The 18,505-nt window shown below is 37.8% G+C and overlaps 1 protein-coding gene across 1 annotated transcript; it reads left to right on the plus strand.

Moving 5' to 3' along the window:
* Positions 1–111: 111 nt before the first annotated feature.
* LOC120252541 (cytochrome b-c1 complex subunit 6-like) lies at positions 112–12,499 on the plus strand. Its single transcript, XM_039260720.1, has 5 exons — positions 112–236; positions 328–364; positions 11,489–11,573; positions 11,994–12,083; positions 12,167–12,499. Coding segments are annotated over exons 2-5 (210 nt in total). The 5' UTR covers positions 112–236; positions 328–362; the 3' UTR covers positions 12,200–12,499.
* Positions 12,500–18,505: the final 6,006 nt, after the last annotated feature.

Raw genomic sequence — 18,505 nt, forward strand, 5'->3', positions numbered from 1 at the left:
GAGGAGCTCTAGAAGGTTCCTAACCCGTTTACCCGAACCCGCAAAGTCAGCCCAAGCCCGTTATTCGCTGGAGGACCTTTTGCTTAAACCGTTCCGGAGGATCAACTAAAGTAAAATTTCCAGTCTCTTCCATTCATATTTCCTTTTCTCTCTCTCTCGCTCTCGCTCTCGCTCTTCATTTCTCAAAGAAAAAGTTCTCTGCTTGACATCCCTCAGGGCGCCATTCTTGATCCAAGGTGAGAGCTTTGAGTTTTTTCTAATGCTGGGGTCTTGATTTTTATCTTGGTTTATTTCTTGAATGCTTTTGAATTGGTTTATTTTACGCAGGGGAAGGCGTTGAGTGGATTTCAGCTTCGGAATCAATGTGCGTATTTTGGTTTATAATTGATCTCTATGTTATTTATTTATTTATTTTGGTTTATCATTGATCTCTATGTTATTTATTTATTTATTTATTTATTTATTTATTTATTTTACCGGTAGTACTTATTGATATTGGAAAGTTGAGATTTTGGCTTGTTATGAAAATATAGGACCAAATTGTACAGGGTCGCAGAAAAAAAATTGAAAATTAATAATAAAGATAAAAGACACAGATTTTGTGAGGAAAATCCTTAAATAAATTAGGATAAAAATCACAAGCAAAGGTAGAATAATTTTACTAGTGGGAAAATATTTGTGAACTTATAATCTCCCTAATAATAAGGAGAAACCTAATCCTCTCTCCTATACCAAGAGAAAAATATTACCTCATAAAATACTTCTTTTTTCCACTTTCTCTCACCCTCACTCCCTTCTTTTTCACTTGGTGCAATGGAGGTTTCATCCTTCATGCTTATTTATAGGCAAAGATAGAAAGAGATTAAATTCTAATTAATCACTAATCCTTAATTAGGTAAGGCATACATTCTAGTCATGCTTTTTTGACTTTCCATGCCACCACTGCGGTTACTGAGCCACCATGTGATAAGTATCAACCACAATATTTGACTTAACATTTCTCCCACATGAAAATGTGATTGAAATTCAATAAGATCTTCACACCATTCTTTTTTTCTTGTCACTTGATCTTGCTTACGTTTCTAACAAACCACATAAGGATTGACACCATTTGAATCTATTAGCGTTGATTGCTTTTGTCATGAAATCTGCTAGATTGTCCTTGGTATGAATTTTCCTTCTTCTATTTTCTCACGAGGAAGTGGTATTGAACTCTAATGGGTTATAGTCTTGAACGTTGAAGCACCACAAGATTTTCTTTAGATGATTCTTCTAAGAAAGCCAAATCTTATTATTTCTATCTCGATGAATTTGCATCCCTAGATACTTGTTTGTTGTTCCCAAGTCCTTCATTTCAAATTCCATAGCCAATTGTGCCTTCAACTCCTAGATACAATCTTTGTTAGGGTCTGCTACCAACATGTCATTAACATTCATCAATAAGAAGAGAAAATCTTCTTCTCTAAACCTTTCAACATATATACAAGGGTTTGCATTGAATCTGTTGTATCTAAACCCAGTGTTTAAAAAAACGTTTGAGGCATATCTCAAGGCGAGGCGGTAGAATTTCACCTTGAGGCATACACCTCCCATGCAATGAATGGATCTCGCGCCTCTTTTGGGTGAGGTGCATCGCCTTGAGGCGCAAGAGGCTTGCGTCTCACCCAGGCCTAATTATTTCTCCCTTATTGTATACTATATATATATATATATATATACATACACATTAACAAATTAGTATATATACTTATATACTAACTTATATAGTAATATATATAGAATCATAGATATATATATATATATATATATATATATTAAAGTTTGTTTGAGTTAGATAGAGTACAAATAAAAAAAAATTTTAATTAATTTGATATTAATTTTTTAAATTTTATCAATGCTTAACAAACACAAAAGTTAAATTTTATTGATATTCTTATTAATCTATCTATAAACAACCAACTAATCATTTAAAATTGAAATCAATAATCTAAATAAAAATTTGAAATCAATAAGTCTTTAGATTTTTAAAATTAATTGGATAAATCTCAAATACATTTAAATAATCTTTGGAGTTTTTTTTTTCAATTGACTCCTTAACTTTTTTTACTAAACAAATTGATATATATATTTAAAAAAATATATTTATGTGTCAAAGCCTCAATCAATTATCCAACTATTATCAAGGATAACCTCAATCTAGGTAACGGAAAAAGGCCAATGCCATTAGTGGATGAAGAATAATCCAAATTGGATGATGATGTTGATGTTGAACATGAAGACTATGATTTTATTGGAAATTTTGCTAGTGATAGTGATTAATGAATGATGATGGTGTCTATGTTTTTTTGGGGCAAATGGGCAAGTACAAGATAATTTCTTAGAAATTAGAATGAACTATCAAGTATGAAGTTTAAATTAAAAACCATGAAAAATTAAAGACAACTAATCCTTTTATTATGAATTTTATGACTATTTGTTATTTACTATTTAGTTTATTTTTTTACTTTATTATATGTAATTTTTTTTAGTTTAAGGTGAGGCTTACGCCTCAAACTTCCTTGAGGCTTACACCTCGCCTCACTAAAGCAAAACGCCTTAGGTAATCTTTTTGCCTTTAAACATTATCCAAGGCTTATGATTAAAAAATCAAATCCTTTGTACCAACATCTTGGCGTTTATTTTAGACCGTACTAAGATTTGTTTAACTCATAAACCAAGTTCTGCTTACCTTGTTCTTCAAATCTTTTTGGTTGGAGCATATAAATCTCTTCAAGGTCTCCATGAAAAAAATGCAGTTTTTACATCTAACTTCTCAAGATGCAAGCCAAATGTGGTACACGTTAAGAGGACTACTCAGACTATCATGAATTGAACCACGGGTGAAAATATTTCATTATAGTCGATCCCTTCTTTTTAAGCAGTATCCTTTCACTACCAATCTAGTATAGTATTGATCCACTTGATCATCACAATTACGCTTGATCTTGTACACATTTGTTGTCAATGAGCTTCATATCTGGCGATAGTGACACCAGTGCCAATGTCCTATTTTTACGAAAAGCTTTAATTTTTTTCTTGCATTGTTGTCATCCATTTAGATACATCTGAAATATATAGTGCTTCTTGGAGAATTAATGTCTCTTCATCCTCAATTAGAAGACAATATGCAATATTACCCTCCATAATATAATCAGAATACTAACTTTGTGTCTTTCTTGTACGAGTTGACCGTCAAACTCTTGGAACTTCAGATTTAGCTAACTCTTGTACCTCGTACTTTGGTGCAGCTTGAACCTCCTTCTTCAACGGTATTGATGTAGTCTTTATGTTCTATTTTGAAGTGTTATTACCTTCTCCTTGCTCTTATTCTTTGTCTTCTATGAGGATAACACCATTGCTGATGACAACCTTGTATGTAGTGGGATCCCACATGTGATATCCCTTTATGCCTTCAGTATATTCCAAAAATATACATTTCTTAGATTTAGATCCATCTTTATAGTTTCTTGGATAATATACATCATATACATAGAACTTCCAAATATATGACAGTTTGAATAGTTAATTAACTTAGCAGTCCAAACTCCGTCAGTGTCTTTAACTCGATTTGCAGTTGATGGAGCCCGATTTACCACATGACAGGCTGTATTGACTACTACCCAAAATTTCTTTTCTTGGCTTGCAACTCCCATTATCACTCTTGTTTATTCCAACATAGTCATGTTCATCCACTGTCACCCATTCTTTTGAGGAGCGTATGCTATAGTGAACTACCTTTTGATGCCTTCTAGCTTGCAAAATTCATCAAATACTTTGCCAATGTATTCTCCTCCATTATTTGTCGTCACACATTTTATTTGCTCGCCAAATTCAAGTTCCACCCGCGCTATGTAAAACTTGAAGACTTGAAACACATCTGCCTTCCCCTTCATAGCATACACTAAACATCTTCTAAAATAGTCATCAATAAATGATACAAAATAATTTGCTCCTTGTAGGGATATAACTGGTGCTTGCCACATATCAGAGAGAACCAATTTTAGAATTACTATGCTTCTAAAATTAGATATGTTAAATTTTAGACGATGTTACTTGCTTACAATGCAATGCTCACAAAAGAGTAGTGTTACCATTGTGAGACCTAGAAGTAGATTTTTCTTTGCAAGAATCTTCATTCCTTGCTCTGACATATGTCCAAGTTTCTTGTGTCATGTCATTGCAAATCATTAACTTGGACTACTTATGGTAATTGAAGGTCGCCTTCTTACAAAGCTTCTCCTTTCAGCATATATAAATTTGCAACTATCTTGTCTCCTTTCATATATGCAAGCGCACCTCGAATTATCTTTATGATCTTGTTTTGGACTTCAATTTTGCAACCAAAGTCATCGAGTTGTCCTATAGACAACAAATTATTCTCCAAGCCCTCCACATGCTGGACTTCTTGTATGATCTGAGTCGTGCCATAATACATCTCCAACTTGATTGTGCCAATACCAACAATCTTCAGAGCTTAATCATTATAGATATATAAAATCCCCTAGAGATTGATTCATAGTGATGGAACTATTCTCTTCGGGAGGTCATGTGAAAAGTGGCTGCTAAATCGAGAAGCCGTACATCAGCAAATCTTTTTCCTTGTTGTTACTGCTTCACACACCATGCCATCTCCATCATCTGAAGTGTTCACAACATTTCCTTGAGGATTATAATTTTTCTTATTTAGATTCTAACAATTCTTCTTTAGGTAATTTTTCTTACCACAGTGGTTGCACTTAAAGTCTTCTTACTCCTTGATTTTGATTTGCCATGATTGTGGCTTCCACTGGGGCTACGCTCTGTTGATCTTCCTCTCATCACCGTCAAGGCCTTTGCTTGTTGCAAACTTGCCAACCTATCTTCCTTGTTCTTGCGTCGACTCTTTTCCTCCAGAATAGCAGCTGCAATGTTGTCAAAGACAAGAATGTCCGTGGGGGACATTGTTTGTTAAGTTGATGATGAGCTGATCATACAAATCCGGTAGGCTTTGGAGTAGAAGTTCCGCACATCACCTGACTCTATTTTATGTTCCAATGATGTGAGTTGGGAAAATAGAATATTCAATGTGTTTAGGTGCTCTGTCACCGAAATGGATTCCGTCATACATAGAGTATAGAGTTCCTCTTAAGGAAAATCTTGTTGTGGAGTGACTTGGCCTTGTACAACTTAGTGAGGTGATCCCAAATGTCGTTCGCCGTCTTTTTCTCCTTTATGCTTCATAGAACTCCATCAACAAATGGTAGGTGAAACTTTGCGATGGCGTTCGCGTCTATTTCATTCCACTTTTCATCTTTGACCTTAGCTAGCCTTTCATGGATAGCCGCTAAGCAATTATCCTTTCTCAGAATTACCTTCATCTTCAATTTCCACAACGAGAAATTACTCTTATTAAATTCTCAATCTTGTATCTTGTCGCCAATGTTTCCATTACAAATTGTTTCAAGAGCATTAACCAATGCCTTTCAATAGAGAAGATAAAATAACTTTATTTGGTGGCTAAATATTTGTGAACTTACAATCTCTTTAATGATATGGAGATACCTAGGACTCTTTCGTATACCAACATAAAAATATTACATCTCAAAGTAATTCCCCCTTCACTTTCTTTCACCCTCACTTGTTTTTTTTCACTTGGTGCAATGAAGGCTTCATCCTTCATGCCTATTTATAAAGAAATTAAATCCTAATTAATCATTAATCCTTCCTTAGGTAAGGCATAGCTCACCAGCTTTACATTCTAGCCATTCCTTTTTGACTTTCCATGCCGCCACCGGGTTAAGTGTGCCATGATGTGATAAGTATCAACCATAATATTTGACTTAACATTTCTGCATAACATTATGGGCAATTTTTCTTTGATCTATAGTAGTTCATTAGGTTAAATGACTTTCAATTTTATCATTGGAATTACTTGATGATGTTTTCTTTGATGCACAATTTCCAGGTCTTGGTGTTAGTGTTGTATCTCTTGCAGATTGGAAAAATAATTATTTGAAACTGAGAACTTTTGCTTTGAAGAAGACTCTGCTTACTACTGGACTAACTAGGTGGAATTTACTGCTAAGTTAAATTGAACAATGGAATTCTTTGTATAACTTAAACCTTGTATTGCAAATGAAACAAAACAGAGAACAGATACATTATTGCATTACACTTATGCATATTTATAACATCAACTACACCCATTGACAAAGGATGTTTACATGAAACAACACTACTTTTTGACAAAAGACACATATCAAACAGTACTAATATAACTACTAGTAACTGACAGCATAACTAAACCTGATAACTGTTTTTTCAACGCTCACTTTCCACGTTGGCTGCCACATGGACCATTACATGAAGAGCTTTGATCATCCTTCAACACTCCCCCTTGAATCAACCCTACAAACACTTGACATTGATCTGAAATAATTGTATTTGTAAATGGGAAGTGGCTTTGTGAATATGTCAGCCACTTGTTTATCAGTACCACAATGTTTAGTGTGATCTTCTCTTCTGCAACCAGTCCTCTTATGAAATGGAATCGTATATCCATGTGTTTGGTTCTCCCATGCCTTGTTGAATTTTTTGTTATGGAAATTGTTGATCGATTGTCACAGCAGATCTTAGTTGCCTCAACTTGAATTTGACCCATACTTTTCAAGCAATCTCCTTAACTATACTACTCGGCAAGCTGATGAAGTAGCTGCAACATACTCGGCCTCGATTGTTGATAATGTTGTTATCTTTTGCTTCCTGGAACTCTATGTGATTGCACTGGAACCCCAGCATGAATATGCTCCCTAAAGTGCTCATTTGATCATCCAATGACTCTACCTAATCACCATCAGAAAACCCAATTAATTGAAGTCTTCCATACCAGAGATCAAAATCAATCGATCCTGCATGTAACGCATAATTCTTTTGGCCACAGCATAGTGAAGCTTTGTAGGATTGCTCATAATTTGACACCATACTGACAGAGAATTAAATATCTGGTATAGTATGGACCTAATAATTCATTTCTCCAATTAAGCTTCTGTGGTTTGCATCTATATTCCCACTGCCATCCTGCACCTACATTTTATCATTTGTATTCATTGGAGTTAGAGTCTTCTTACATTGTTGCATGTTAAGTCTGTTTAGAAGATCTTCTGCATACTTCCTCTGATTAACAAATATTCCATCGTGCTCTTGTCTTACCTCCAGCCTGAGAAAATAGTGCATTAGCCCCAGATCACTCATTTCAAAAGTGTTCATCATCCCATCTTTAAACTCATCAATTACTGATTGTGAGGATCCCAAATAAATGATGTCATCTACATACAAACAAGCCAGTAACTGATCACTACTTCCTTTCTCCTTCTTCTTGTTTAAAGTTGGTTTGTTTTCACTTCGTTCAAACCCATGCTATATAAAATAATGGTCTATTTTATTGTACCAAGCTCTTGAAGCTTGTTTCAGACCGTATAAAGCCTTCCTTAGTTTATAGACTTTATCTTCATTCCCTTCAATGAAAAATCCCTCTGGTTGATCAGCAAACACATCCGCTTGAAGCTCTCCATTTAGAAAAGCACTCTTCACATCGAGTCGATAAATTGGCCATTGTTGTTGTGCTACTAGCGCAAGAAGAATTCCTACTGTTTTCAGCCTTGCAACAGGTGAGAATGATTACTCATTGTCCACTCCTTGCACCTATGAGTAATCTTTTGCCACTAACGGAGCTTTGTGCCTTTGTATAGTGCCATTTGCATGAAACTTTGTTTTAAATATCCATTTTAAGCCAATAGTTTCCTTTCCTTTTGGTAAATCATAAAGTTCTCATGTTTTGTTTTTCTGAATTGTTGTGATTTCTTCTTTCATAGCTTCTTTCCATTCTCTCTTTGTAGCAGCTTCTTCATAAGGGAATCTGTAACAGTAAAATCATAAGAACAGGATTCATATAATTCTTTTAAAGATCTGACCTTTGATACTGGAGTTTCTTCTTTTTAGGATTGACTGCTTGCTGTGCTTAATGATTTATTTGAATTATTACTTGGTGACGATCTGCCACTTGAGATAGTTGCTTCATCATTTTCATTTGAGATATTAGAACCATTTGATGCTGATGTAGGTACTGGATCTTCTGCAATCTCAACTGAAATTTTCTCAAGTGTCTCTGCTTCAGTATTCCTACTCCGCTTTGCACCCTCATTGAATATAACTCCTCTACTAATTTATAACTCTCCCAGTCACTGGATTGTATAACTTGTATGCTTTGGACTCATTAGAATACCCAATGAATATGCATTTTTCAGATTTATGATCTAACTTTTGTCTGTTATGAAAGTTAATCATAGAGTATGCTATGCAGGCAAAGACTCTTAAATAACTCACATTAGGTTTTATACCTTTCCAAGCTTCAAAAGGAGTTATATCTTGCACAGCTCTTGTTGATGAAATATTCAGTAAATGCATTGTTGTAGCTTCTGCCTCAGCCCATAAATAGTTAGGAAGATCCTTCTCCCTCAAAAATTTTCTAGCCATTTCAACCACAGATTGGTTCTTCCTCTCAGCAACCCCGTTTTGCTCCGGAGTATAGGGTGCTATTACTTCCAATTCCTTCTTCATGAGAGCTTTGAATCTTCTAAATTATTCGAAGACTTGGGACTTTAATTTAATAAAATATACCCAACTCATTCAGATATAATCATCTATAAATATTAAATAATACTTGTTACCTCCAAGAGAAGTTGTTTGCATAGGACCACATATGCCTGCATGTATGAGTTTGAATTGTGTTGAGGCTCACCAAGTTGCACTGTCTGGAAAAGCCCTCCGGTTTTGTTTCCCATAAATTCAAGCCTCACATACCCCAAGTTGATCAGTTTGAGGTAGACCAAGCACTATCTCTTTCTAACTGAGAAGTTTTAATCCTTTTGCACTGAGATGCCCGTATCTTTAGTGTCATAATGTGGATGAATTTTGTTCAGTTGTGATCAAACCAAAATTCTCCATTCTTGAGATATCAAGTGGGAACATTATATTTGCTGTCATTTGTACCTTGGTCACTAGTTGCCTAGTCTCTGCATCTTTAATATAGCATATGCTCCATTTGAGAATAGGAGTGAGTACCCACTGTGTATTAGTTGACCAACACTTTATAAATTATATGCAAGATTAGGAACATAGTGAACTTTGTGCAGTAGCTTGACTTGCCTTGTGATGTTGTGATAACCACAGTCCCTTCTCCCTTCACTTGTATTTCTATATCATCATCCAACTTCACCTTTTGTTTCTTCGATTCATCCAATTCCCTAAAAAATTCTCTTTTTCCAGTCATATGATTAGAACACTCACTGTCTATCAACCATGCCTTATCTTTATACTGCCAGTCTGCTTTAATATGCCCATACTTCCTGAAGTGTTGACATTGTACATTGTTTTTGTAAGTTCTTTGATCATTATTGACTTGCCTTTTCTCTGTGGTCCTTCCTACATTTACCACCAATTTTGGCCCTATAGGAACCTCTCCCTTGGCCTTTCGTGCCAACCTTGCAGGGTACTTTGTAGTGGATACATCAGCCTTCGCTTGACAAGCCTTCTCCTCTGATTTTTCTGCAGATTTGTTCATCCTCAATTCATGTGCTTGAAGTGATCCGCTCAGTTTAACAATGGACAATTAAGTGAAATCCTTGGACTCCTCAATAGCTGCAACTACATGATCAAAACAATGTGTTAAACCCCTTAACACCTTGGCAATGACTCGTTTGATCAGTAATATTATCTCCAAATGCCAGTGTCTTATCAATGGTTGCCATCATCCTGGAAATGAACTCTTGCACAGCCTCATTGTGCTTCATGCTCATAGTTTTAAATTCCTGTCATAATGTCTGAAGTTTGACAGCCATCACCCTTGAAGAGGCTTGATTTCCTTTTGCAAAGTTGTCCATGTTTGTTTGGAAGTTGTTGCTGCTGCAATCCTTGAAAAAATGGTTTCATGGACTGCTTGTTGTATAAGGAATAGAACCTTTGAATCTTTCTTCTTTGTTCTCCTTCAACCTTGCCTTATCTGGATCTTGATAACCATGCTCCACTAAATCCCATAAATCTTGAGATTTAAATAATGTTCTTGTCTTGATGCTCCAAAAATCGCAGCTTTCTCCTTTGAACACCAGGAGTGTTGGTTGAGATACACTCATGCTATTGCCATTTGATGCCATGATGCCTTGAACTTTTGTAACCGATTTTCTGATACCACTATATTAAGTTAAATTGAACAATGGAATTCTCTGTATAATGTAAACCTTGTATTGCAAATGAAACAAAACAGTAAACAGATACATTACTGTATTACACTCATGGATATTTTTAACATCAATTTCACCCATTGACAAAGGGTGCTTACATGAAACAACATTACTCTTTGACAAAAGACACATATATCAAACAGTACCAATATAACTATTAGTAACTACCGCATAACTAAACCTGATAACATCTTCTCAACGTTCACTTTCCACATTGGCTGCCACCTGGACCATTACATGAAGAGCTTTGATCATCCTTCAACATTTACTTCCCTTTTTCAATTTTATTTCATGCCAAAGAGTAACTTTCTTTCAGTTGCCAAGTATGGAGATGCTTAAGCCATGTCAGATGTTTAGGAATCTTCCTTTTTTTCGGTGGATTCAACTGAGAAAAAGAAATCTAGATCAAGGTCATGAACTGGGGCCTGTTTGCCAAACTAATTGTAAGAGATCTTATCTATGCCTTGTCAAGTGTGCATCCTGTCCACGAACTGAAAGTTTTGTCTTGATGGGGTTTCTTAACTAAGTTGTCATATTTTCAGAATTAGGAATCACCTAATTTCACTTTTTGTGCTCTAATATCATGATGTCCCTTTGTGAACTTTTGGTTTATTCTGTTGGTTCAAGCTTATTCTGTAAAGATTATTTATTGTTTGTAGTTCATGGTTTGTGTGGATTTCCTTTTGTTGCATGAATCCTTTTAATTATGAATAGTGCACTTAGATTTTGGTTAAGCTTCTTGAAATCATGTGAGTTATGAGGGGGAAATATTCCTTTTGGCTAGACAATGGGACTGTTATTCTGAGCCCATGAGAGAATATTAGCATATGCTAGATTTTAAAGAAAACCATCTCTACATTCATGCCTAATTGCCATGTAACAAATAGATTCTCTCAAGCTCACAATGTACTTGCTATTGCCTTCATCCTCAGTGATATACCCTTTGCCTCTCTGGTGTCCAAGGCGTATATATCTTGTTTTGTATTAAGGGTAGATCAAATTTAGTTGGTTTAAGTTTTTCTAATCCAGACATTAACTAATTCATGTTGGCCGTGTACTAGCTATTTATCAATCGAGAGTAGATGGACACTAAGCATTCTTAAACAATGAAATATGCTTATGTGCTCTCTTTTTCCCCAGTCGTATGGTTAATGTTGATTTGTTTCTTCCATCAGGGAAGATGATGAACCTGTTGATCCAAAGAAGTATCTTGAGGAGCAATGCAAGCCAAAGTGTGTGAGACCATTATTTCAATATCAGGTATGGTATTTCCTGTTGCCTTAAAGTCCAGTATCTTGTACCTGTACCATGAACTTATTATATTCAGCCATTAAGCTGCATATTGTTCTGATGTTGATTCCATCGATCTTTTAGCTTCTCTTGTCAACTGGCAAGTCATTTTTCCTGGTGATCCTTTTTATCTCTTACAAAGCTTCGTGTAAGCAAACTTATTAAGAACTTTATGTTGAACCTTGCAAATTTACAACATGTGTTGATGCTGTTCTTCCTTGACTGCAGAATTGATGCTCTCTTTTAGAAGTGACTGATAATAAATTGTTGCTTAATACCAGTTTATTACTTTGATTTATTTAGTGGAAATCACACCAGCAAATCTGTTTCTATGCCAATACTGGCCTCACACATAGGCCTGAAATAAATATCCCTATTCCCTATTTGCAGGAATGTGCTAAGAGAATCAGGGATGACAAAACCGGGCACAAGCACTGCACTGGTCAATATTTTGATTACTGGGCATGTATTGATAAATGTGTAAGCATATACTTCAACTGAATTTATTTCGTTCATTAAGTTGGTGAAGTTCAATTCTTGAATTTTTTTTTTTTTTTCTACAGGTTGCAGCAAAACTCTTTGATATGCTGAAATGAGCCTCCATTTGACCATTGTTTTCTATGAACTTGGCCTTTTAGAGAATGCTGCTCTTTGCTGCAGTTCAGCTCTGATATATTCACAGACTTTGAATAGCTTCTTCATTTATCGATGATATATAGTTATATACGACTATGATAGTGTTTGCTTAGATTCCAAGTCAATGCAAGTGTTTCTGGCTGCAGAACTTGTGCTTCCTGATTTGTAAACTTTAGACAAACATTATTACATATAATGTGAAATTCTTGCTGAATACTTGTGTATGAGCTGTGTTAAATGATAAGCAAACATTTTCTTCAGAATTAGAAAAAGACTACCTGATTTAGCTTGTTACATATGTATGCACTTGCATGAAGTGCATCTATTCATTCATCTAACTCAGTTTCTAATTTTCAGTCAGCTAGCAACCTCCCTGAAGATCAACCATTACATCGATGCTGTTCACAACATAACAATGGTGAACCATGGCAAAATCCGGTGGCAGTTCAGGCATATCGCATTGGACTCAAGCCATCGATCATTGCAATGGAATCAATAGTTACATATTAGCAACCCTTAAACTGCCTAGCTGGTACCGAACTCCGTGAGGCGAATAACACACTTGGAGCTGGCAGCTTCGGCAAAGTCCAGCCTAGTCGAGTCGAGCCAAGCCATGGAGGCAATGTCTTCCAACCTTTGATCAAATTGGCAAGCTCAGATTCAAGTAAACTTTCCGGTCTCTGGTATAGTATAGAGCACCAGAGTACATATCATGACAGTGACGATGATCACATGAGAACAATGGCATTGTGTTTTTATTTTTGAAAAAGAACCACGAGGGCTATTTTATTAAAATAGACCAAAAGATACAAAAGAACTGCAAAGCAATTAACTTAAGAAAAAAAAACTAATACAAATAGAACTTAAATCCAGAGCCAAAGAAGGACTTCATAACTCAGCGGGGGAGATCACGACCAAAAAGGAATAGATTAATATTAGATGAGCTGGCACCATGAGTGGCAAGGTTGACAGTCGGGGTGCATCCAAGTTTTGGGAATACAATGGATAGTAGGAGAATTCAGTTCATCAATGAGTGATCGGATGTGAGCGATCTGAGAGCTGAATCTCCACAAGGTGACTGGAACAGGATGCCTGAGAATGCTAAGAATTTCAGATGTGTTAATAAAAATATGCTTGATATTGAGTTGGTTATCCAAGACTGATTGGAGTGCGACAGCAAGGGCGGAGAGCTTGTCCAAAACAGAATCCGACTGGACCAAAGTACAGCAACCTGCAAGGTAAACAACAAAATTAGCATTTGAGAGAAAAAACCCTGCAGAACTTACCGAAGAAGCCGGATTAGAACTGGAGTGGGACAATAAGAATAGCTCATCAGCGCTGGAGAAGTTGTGCAAGATAAGTTTTTGACCGGCCAGCCACCGGTGACCAGCGGTGTGTTCCTGAACATGAGAAAGAGCTCTACAGACAATGACAGGAGTATTTATATGAGCATTACGAAAAATAACAGCACAGTGAGATTTCCAAATTAACCAAGCGGATGCTGCAATGACAGATATGCAATGCTTAGAAAAATTCCCTTCAGTGAGCCAGGATCCCACAGCAAAGCCATTAGGGAAATGAATACGTGTGTTGATCTTTAAACTTAGATAATTCCAAACCTGTTTAGCAGTACTATAATGGCAGAATAGATGATCAATTGTTTCAGGAAATAAGCCACACATAGCACATGGATTATCAGGGCCCAGCCTCAGTTGATATAAAAATTAGAAGTAGAGAAACGGCCATGGAATAAAAGCCAAAGGAAATGCTTAGCAAGAGGGGCAATATTCAATTTCCAAAGGAGTTGCCAGCCAGACCAAGATTCAGATTGATTAAGATTGTGATTCAAATGCTTGTAAACAGTGGCGGCAATTTTATGGTGTTTAGTGATAGGATTCCAAACCCAATGATTACAGGAATTGGGATCAATACTGCTAGAGGAAAGATCCTGAGCATTAAAATTATGACCAAAAACATGATGCAATTGAGTCTCATTCCATCTATCACCAATGATAACATCAGAAATATTGAGTAAATTAACATCAATATCCATATTAATAAAGGTGGGCTTGAGGGCAATGGGGATTTCAAAACACCATGGATCCCAAATGGATGAAGTCCTGGCCGGATTAACAGAATTGATACGACAATTGGGTTTGATGCGGCCAGCAATCCTAGTGAGATAGCGAAAAAACCAGGAACATTTGATAGGGGCATTATTCTTCCAGAAATTAAAGTCACCATATTTAAAACGCAGGATATCCACCCAAATAGCTTCCCCATTGTTGAGATAATTAAAAAAAGTGTTTAGCCATCAGAGAGTATTTAGCAAGAGAAAGATTTCTAATACCAAGACCCCCCTCAGCCTTACCTTCATTGACAATTTTCCAATTCAAGTTATGGAAGCCCTTTCCATTGTTGTTTCTACACCAAAAAAATCCCCTCACTATTCTGGTAATTTCAGAGATAATGGCATCAGGAATGGGATAGACTGAAAGGATGTAGGTGGGGATAGAGAAAATAGTGGAGTTAATTAAAGTGGTTTTAGCTGCTTGAGAAAGGTTATAATTTCTCCATCTAGAACATAGATGACGGATTTTATCAACCATGGGATTGAAGGAGGAGGCCTAAACGTTTGTAAGATATTAAAATACCAAGGTACCTAAATGGAAAGGAAGCTTGAGTAAGATTGAGAATAGAGCAGATGCGGGAGGAGACATGTTTGTTACACCAAGTTCGAAAGAAAATTTGAGATTTAAGGAGATTAGGACGTTGCCCGGAAATGTGGCGATACACCTCTAGGCAATGATTGATACTCCTAGCAGCTTTCCTAGAGGCTAAAGTGACTAGAATTGAGTCATCGTCAAACATGTGGTGGTTAAAGTTGTGGTTATGACTCAGGAAAAAACCAGGAATCAAGCCGCTAGAAAAGACCTTGGTTGAGATTGGTGGTGAGAACCTGGGAAACCAAAATGAACAGATAAGAAGAAATAGGATCTCCCTGGCGGACACCCCTGGACGCGGGGAACCAGGGTGAGGGATTGCCATTAATTAAAAGAGAAAAGGAACAAGAGCGAAGACAAGAAGAAATCCAAGAAATCCAGAGTGCAGGAAAATTCATGCGGGCAAAAACAGCAAGAATTGCATTCCAATTAACTGTGTCATAAGTTTTTTCAATGTCAAGTTTTATTAACATCCTTGGGGGGTTTTTGGTATCAGTTTCTAAAGTATGAACTATCTCTTGCACAACAATAATATTATCGAAAAGAGCAGCGATTGGAAACAAAGCCAGCCTACTCTCGACCGATCAAGCTAGGGAGAACAAGCTGCATTCGATTTGCCAAAAGTTTGGAAATAATTTTGAAATTAACATTGCAAAGAGAGATGGGTCTAAAATCAGAAACACTTAGAGGACGGTCTTTTTTAGAAATGAGAGTGATGAAGGTTTTACCCCAAGATGAGGGAATAGTAGACCTTTCGAAAAAACAACGAACATGCAAGAAAAGATGGTCTCCGATAATGGGCCAAAAACTACGATAAAACTCAGTGCAAAAACCATCAGGGCCAGGAGACTTACCAGTGGGAAGGTCTAAAAGAGTTTGATATACTTCCACCTTGGTAACCTCCCGGACAAGAGAGCTAGCGACTGAATCATTGAGACGAGGAAGATTAATCGGAGAAAGATTGAGTAAGTTATCACTTTCAGTGAAAGGGGACCGACTAGAGATTCTTGTAAAAATCAAGAAAAGCTCTCTCGATACTAGTATGATCCTGACAACAAAAGCCATTAGTGTCCACAACCTGAGAGATGAAATTAGAGTGAGCACGGATACGAGTAGAAGCATGAAAAAAACTGGTATTCTTGTCACCATCTTTGATCCATAACATACGGGCCCGTTGGGCCCATTTGATACTGCACTGGCGCTGCAAAGAAGCAAGATTAGCATACTGGTCCATAAGAAGAGATTGGGAAATTGAATTTAAATCATAATTTTCGAGGTTACTAATGGTGATCTCACTGGACATCAAATCCGCCTCAAGCGAATTGACACCCAATCTATGCCAGTTGGAGAGATTATACCGAGCGCGAGAAAGAAGATGCGAAAAGGCCTGCACAGAATTCCCATGAGGATGACAGTTCCAGGCGTCACGAATGGCATCATGGCAACCTATAAAATCCAACCAGTTAATATTGAATCGGAAAATTCTAGTAGTGTGGGAGGAGAACGGAGCAGAAGAAAGAAAGAGCGGCGAGTGGTCAGAGAAAGACCGGGCGAGATGCTTTAGAGAATTTGAGTTAAAAGAGTTGGCCCATTCAAGATTAAATAAACATCTGTCAAGTCTGGCCTAGCGACGAGCAAGGCCCATCTGGTTATTACACCAAGTAAAATGAGGACCAGAGTAATTAAGATCGATGAGATTATTGAGCTCAATAAAGTTTCTAAAAAATCTCGCTTTTCTATCATAGTAAGCAAATGTACCACACTTGTGCTCGAACCTGTGGAGAATGGTGTTGAAATCTCCCAGGATAAGCCAGGGGATATGAAGAGCGAAAAGTTTCAAGAGTTCATTCCAAAGAAAGCATTGTTTACGGAAATGCGAAGAGTTATAAATAACCGAAATAAGAAAGGTTTTGGAGGAATTAATTGTAATAATGATATGAAGAGCGCGCTTAGACATAGAGACAGGCGTGACAACTCCGACGGACTTATGCCAAAGGATGATAATGCCGCCAGAGAAACCATCGGAAAGGATAGCATCCCAATCCCAGTTCTTGGAAATTTTCCTGCAGAAACGAGCAAGACGATCAGCGTTGGCTCTGGTTTCAACAAGACAAACAACAACCGGCTTGTGAGAGCGAATAAGACGGAAAACACGAGTGGTGGTATCTCGCGCGGAAATACCCCTGCAATTCCAACAAATGATTTTGGTTGTATTCATGAAAAACAATATGAATAAAGAGAGAACAGAGATACTCCTTAGGATTAGGGGCCGGTTTCTCCGAGTTCCACTCTCCCCTTCTTGGGAGAGGTACTGGGGATGTTAGAACCTTTTCGAACAAGTGCTTCACGTCTAGCTTCGGTTTGATACTGAATTAGTGTCATGTCATCATCTGGGCTAACTTCGGGGATCTCTTCCTCAGACATCTCATCGTCCTCCTCCCCGTCAGAGAACTCCTCATCTTGACTGTTGTCTTCTTCCATGCCCTCCACCTCAAGAGCATCGGAGATTTTCTCAACAAGTTCAGAATGAGAGCTAGGATTTGGATGGGAAGAGGAGGTGTGGGGGTTCTGAAGAGAGGAGAGAAGTATAGGAGGTGGGGAGATCTGATGTCTTGGATGAATACTCTTAGCTTTTTATGGGGATAGGTGAAGGGGTGTGATTTGATTGATCGAGCTGGGCGGCAAGGCGCTGGAAGCTAGCAAGGCCTCATCTTGGGACTCGGAGAAATTAATTGGAGCGCTGAGCGAGGGGGAGGTAACGGGCGGTCTATGAACAGATTGGTCATGTAGGGTAGGTACCTCGGAAACAGCTGGCTCCACAGTAGGATTGACTTGAGAAGTGGGTTGCCGCCCACTAGGGACAAATGATCTACCGCCACGTAGGCTGCGAGGGGCGGCACCTCGGGTAGCGTCATTCTCGGGACTCGGCTCGGCTGCAGCACCGTTGGTCAAGAGACTGGCACAAGCACTACCGCCTCGACCGCGAGTGCCACCTCGCCGGCGAGAGACCAAGAGCCAAGGGCCATAATCAGTAACAGGATTCTTACCGTCCATATTTTCCGACGGGGGGACGGCCGGGTTAGGGTCAGAGTCATCCATGTGTTGATCCTCAACTCCTGATACCAAGCTAGAACCAGTCCCAGTCTGCCACGCCGGGCGAGACGAGTTGTTTCTAGAGGCACAGGAATAGCAGAAAGTCGGTAAGCGCTCGTATAAAACAACAACAAAAACTCGGTGGTGATCATCGCCAATCCAAAAACCCTGGCTGAGAGGTTTGGACAAATCAACTTCAACACAGATGCGAGCATACTTGGGTCGAGTGAGAGCGGAGGTGAACTCGTCGACCTTGAGTAATGTCCCAAACTAGTTAGCAATGGCTTCCAGGGTCTCTCCTTCCCAAAACTCAACTGGAAGGTTATGAAGCTGTACCCAAATGGCCGTTGTAGAGAGCTTTGCAAATGTAGGTTCGAAGAACGGCTTCCACGGCGAGAGTTGTAGGATAATGCCATTAACAGACCATGGTCCGACAAGTAGAAGACTTTG

This window comes from Dioscorea cayenensis, chromosome 21, assembly GCF_009730915.1.
Source record: "Dioscorea cayenensis subsp. rotundata cultivar TDr96_F1 chromosome 21, TDr96_F1_v2_PseudoChromosome.rev07_lg8_w22 25.fasta, whole genome shotgun sequence".
Lineage (NCBI taxonomy): Eukaryota > Viridiplantae > Streptophyta > Magnoliopsida > Dioscoreales > Dioscoreaceae > Dioscorea > Dioscorea cayenensis.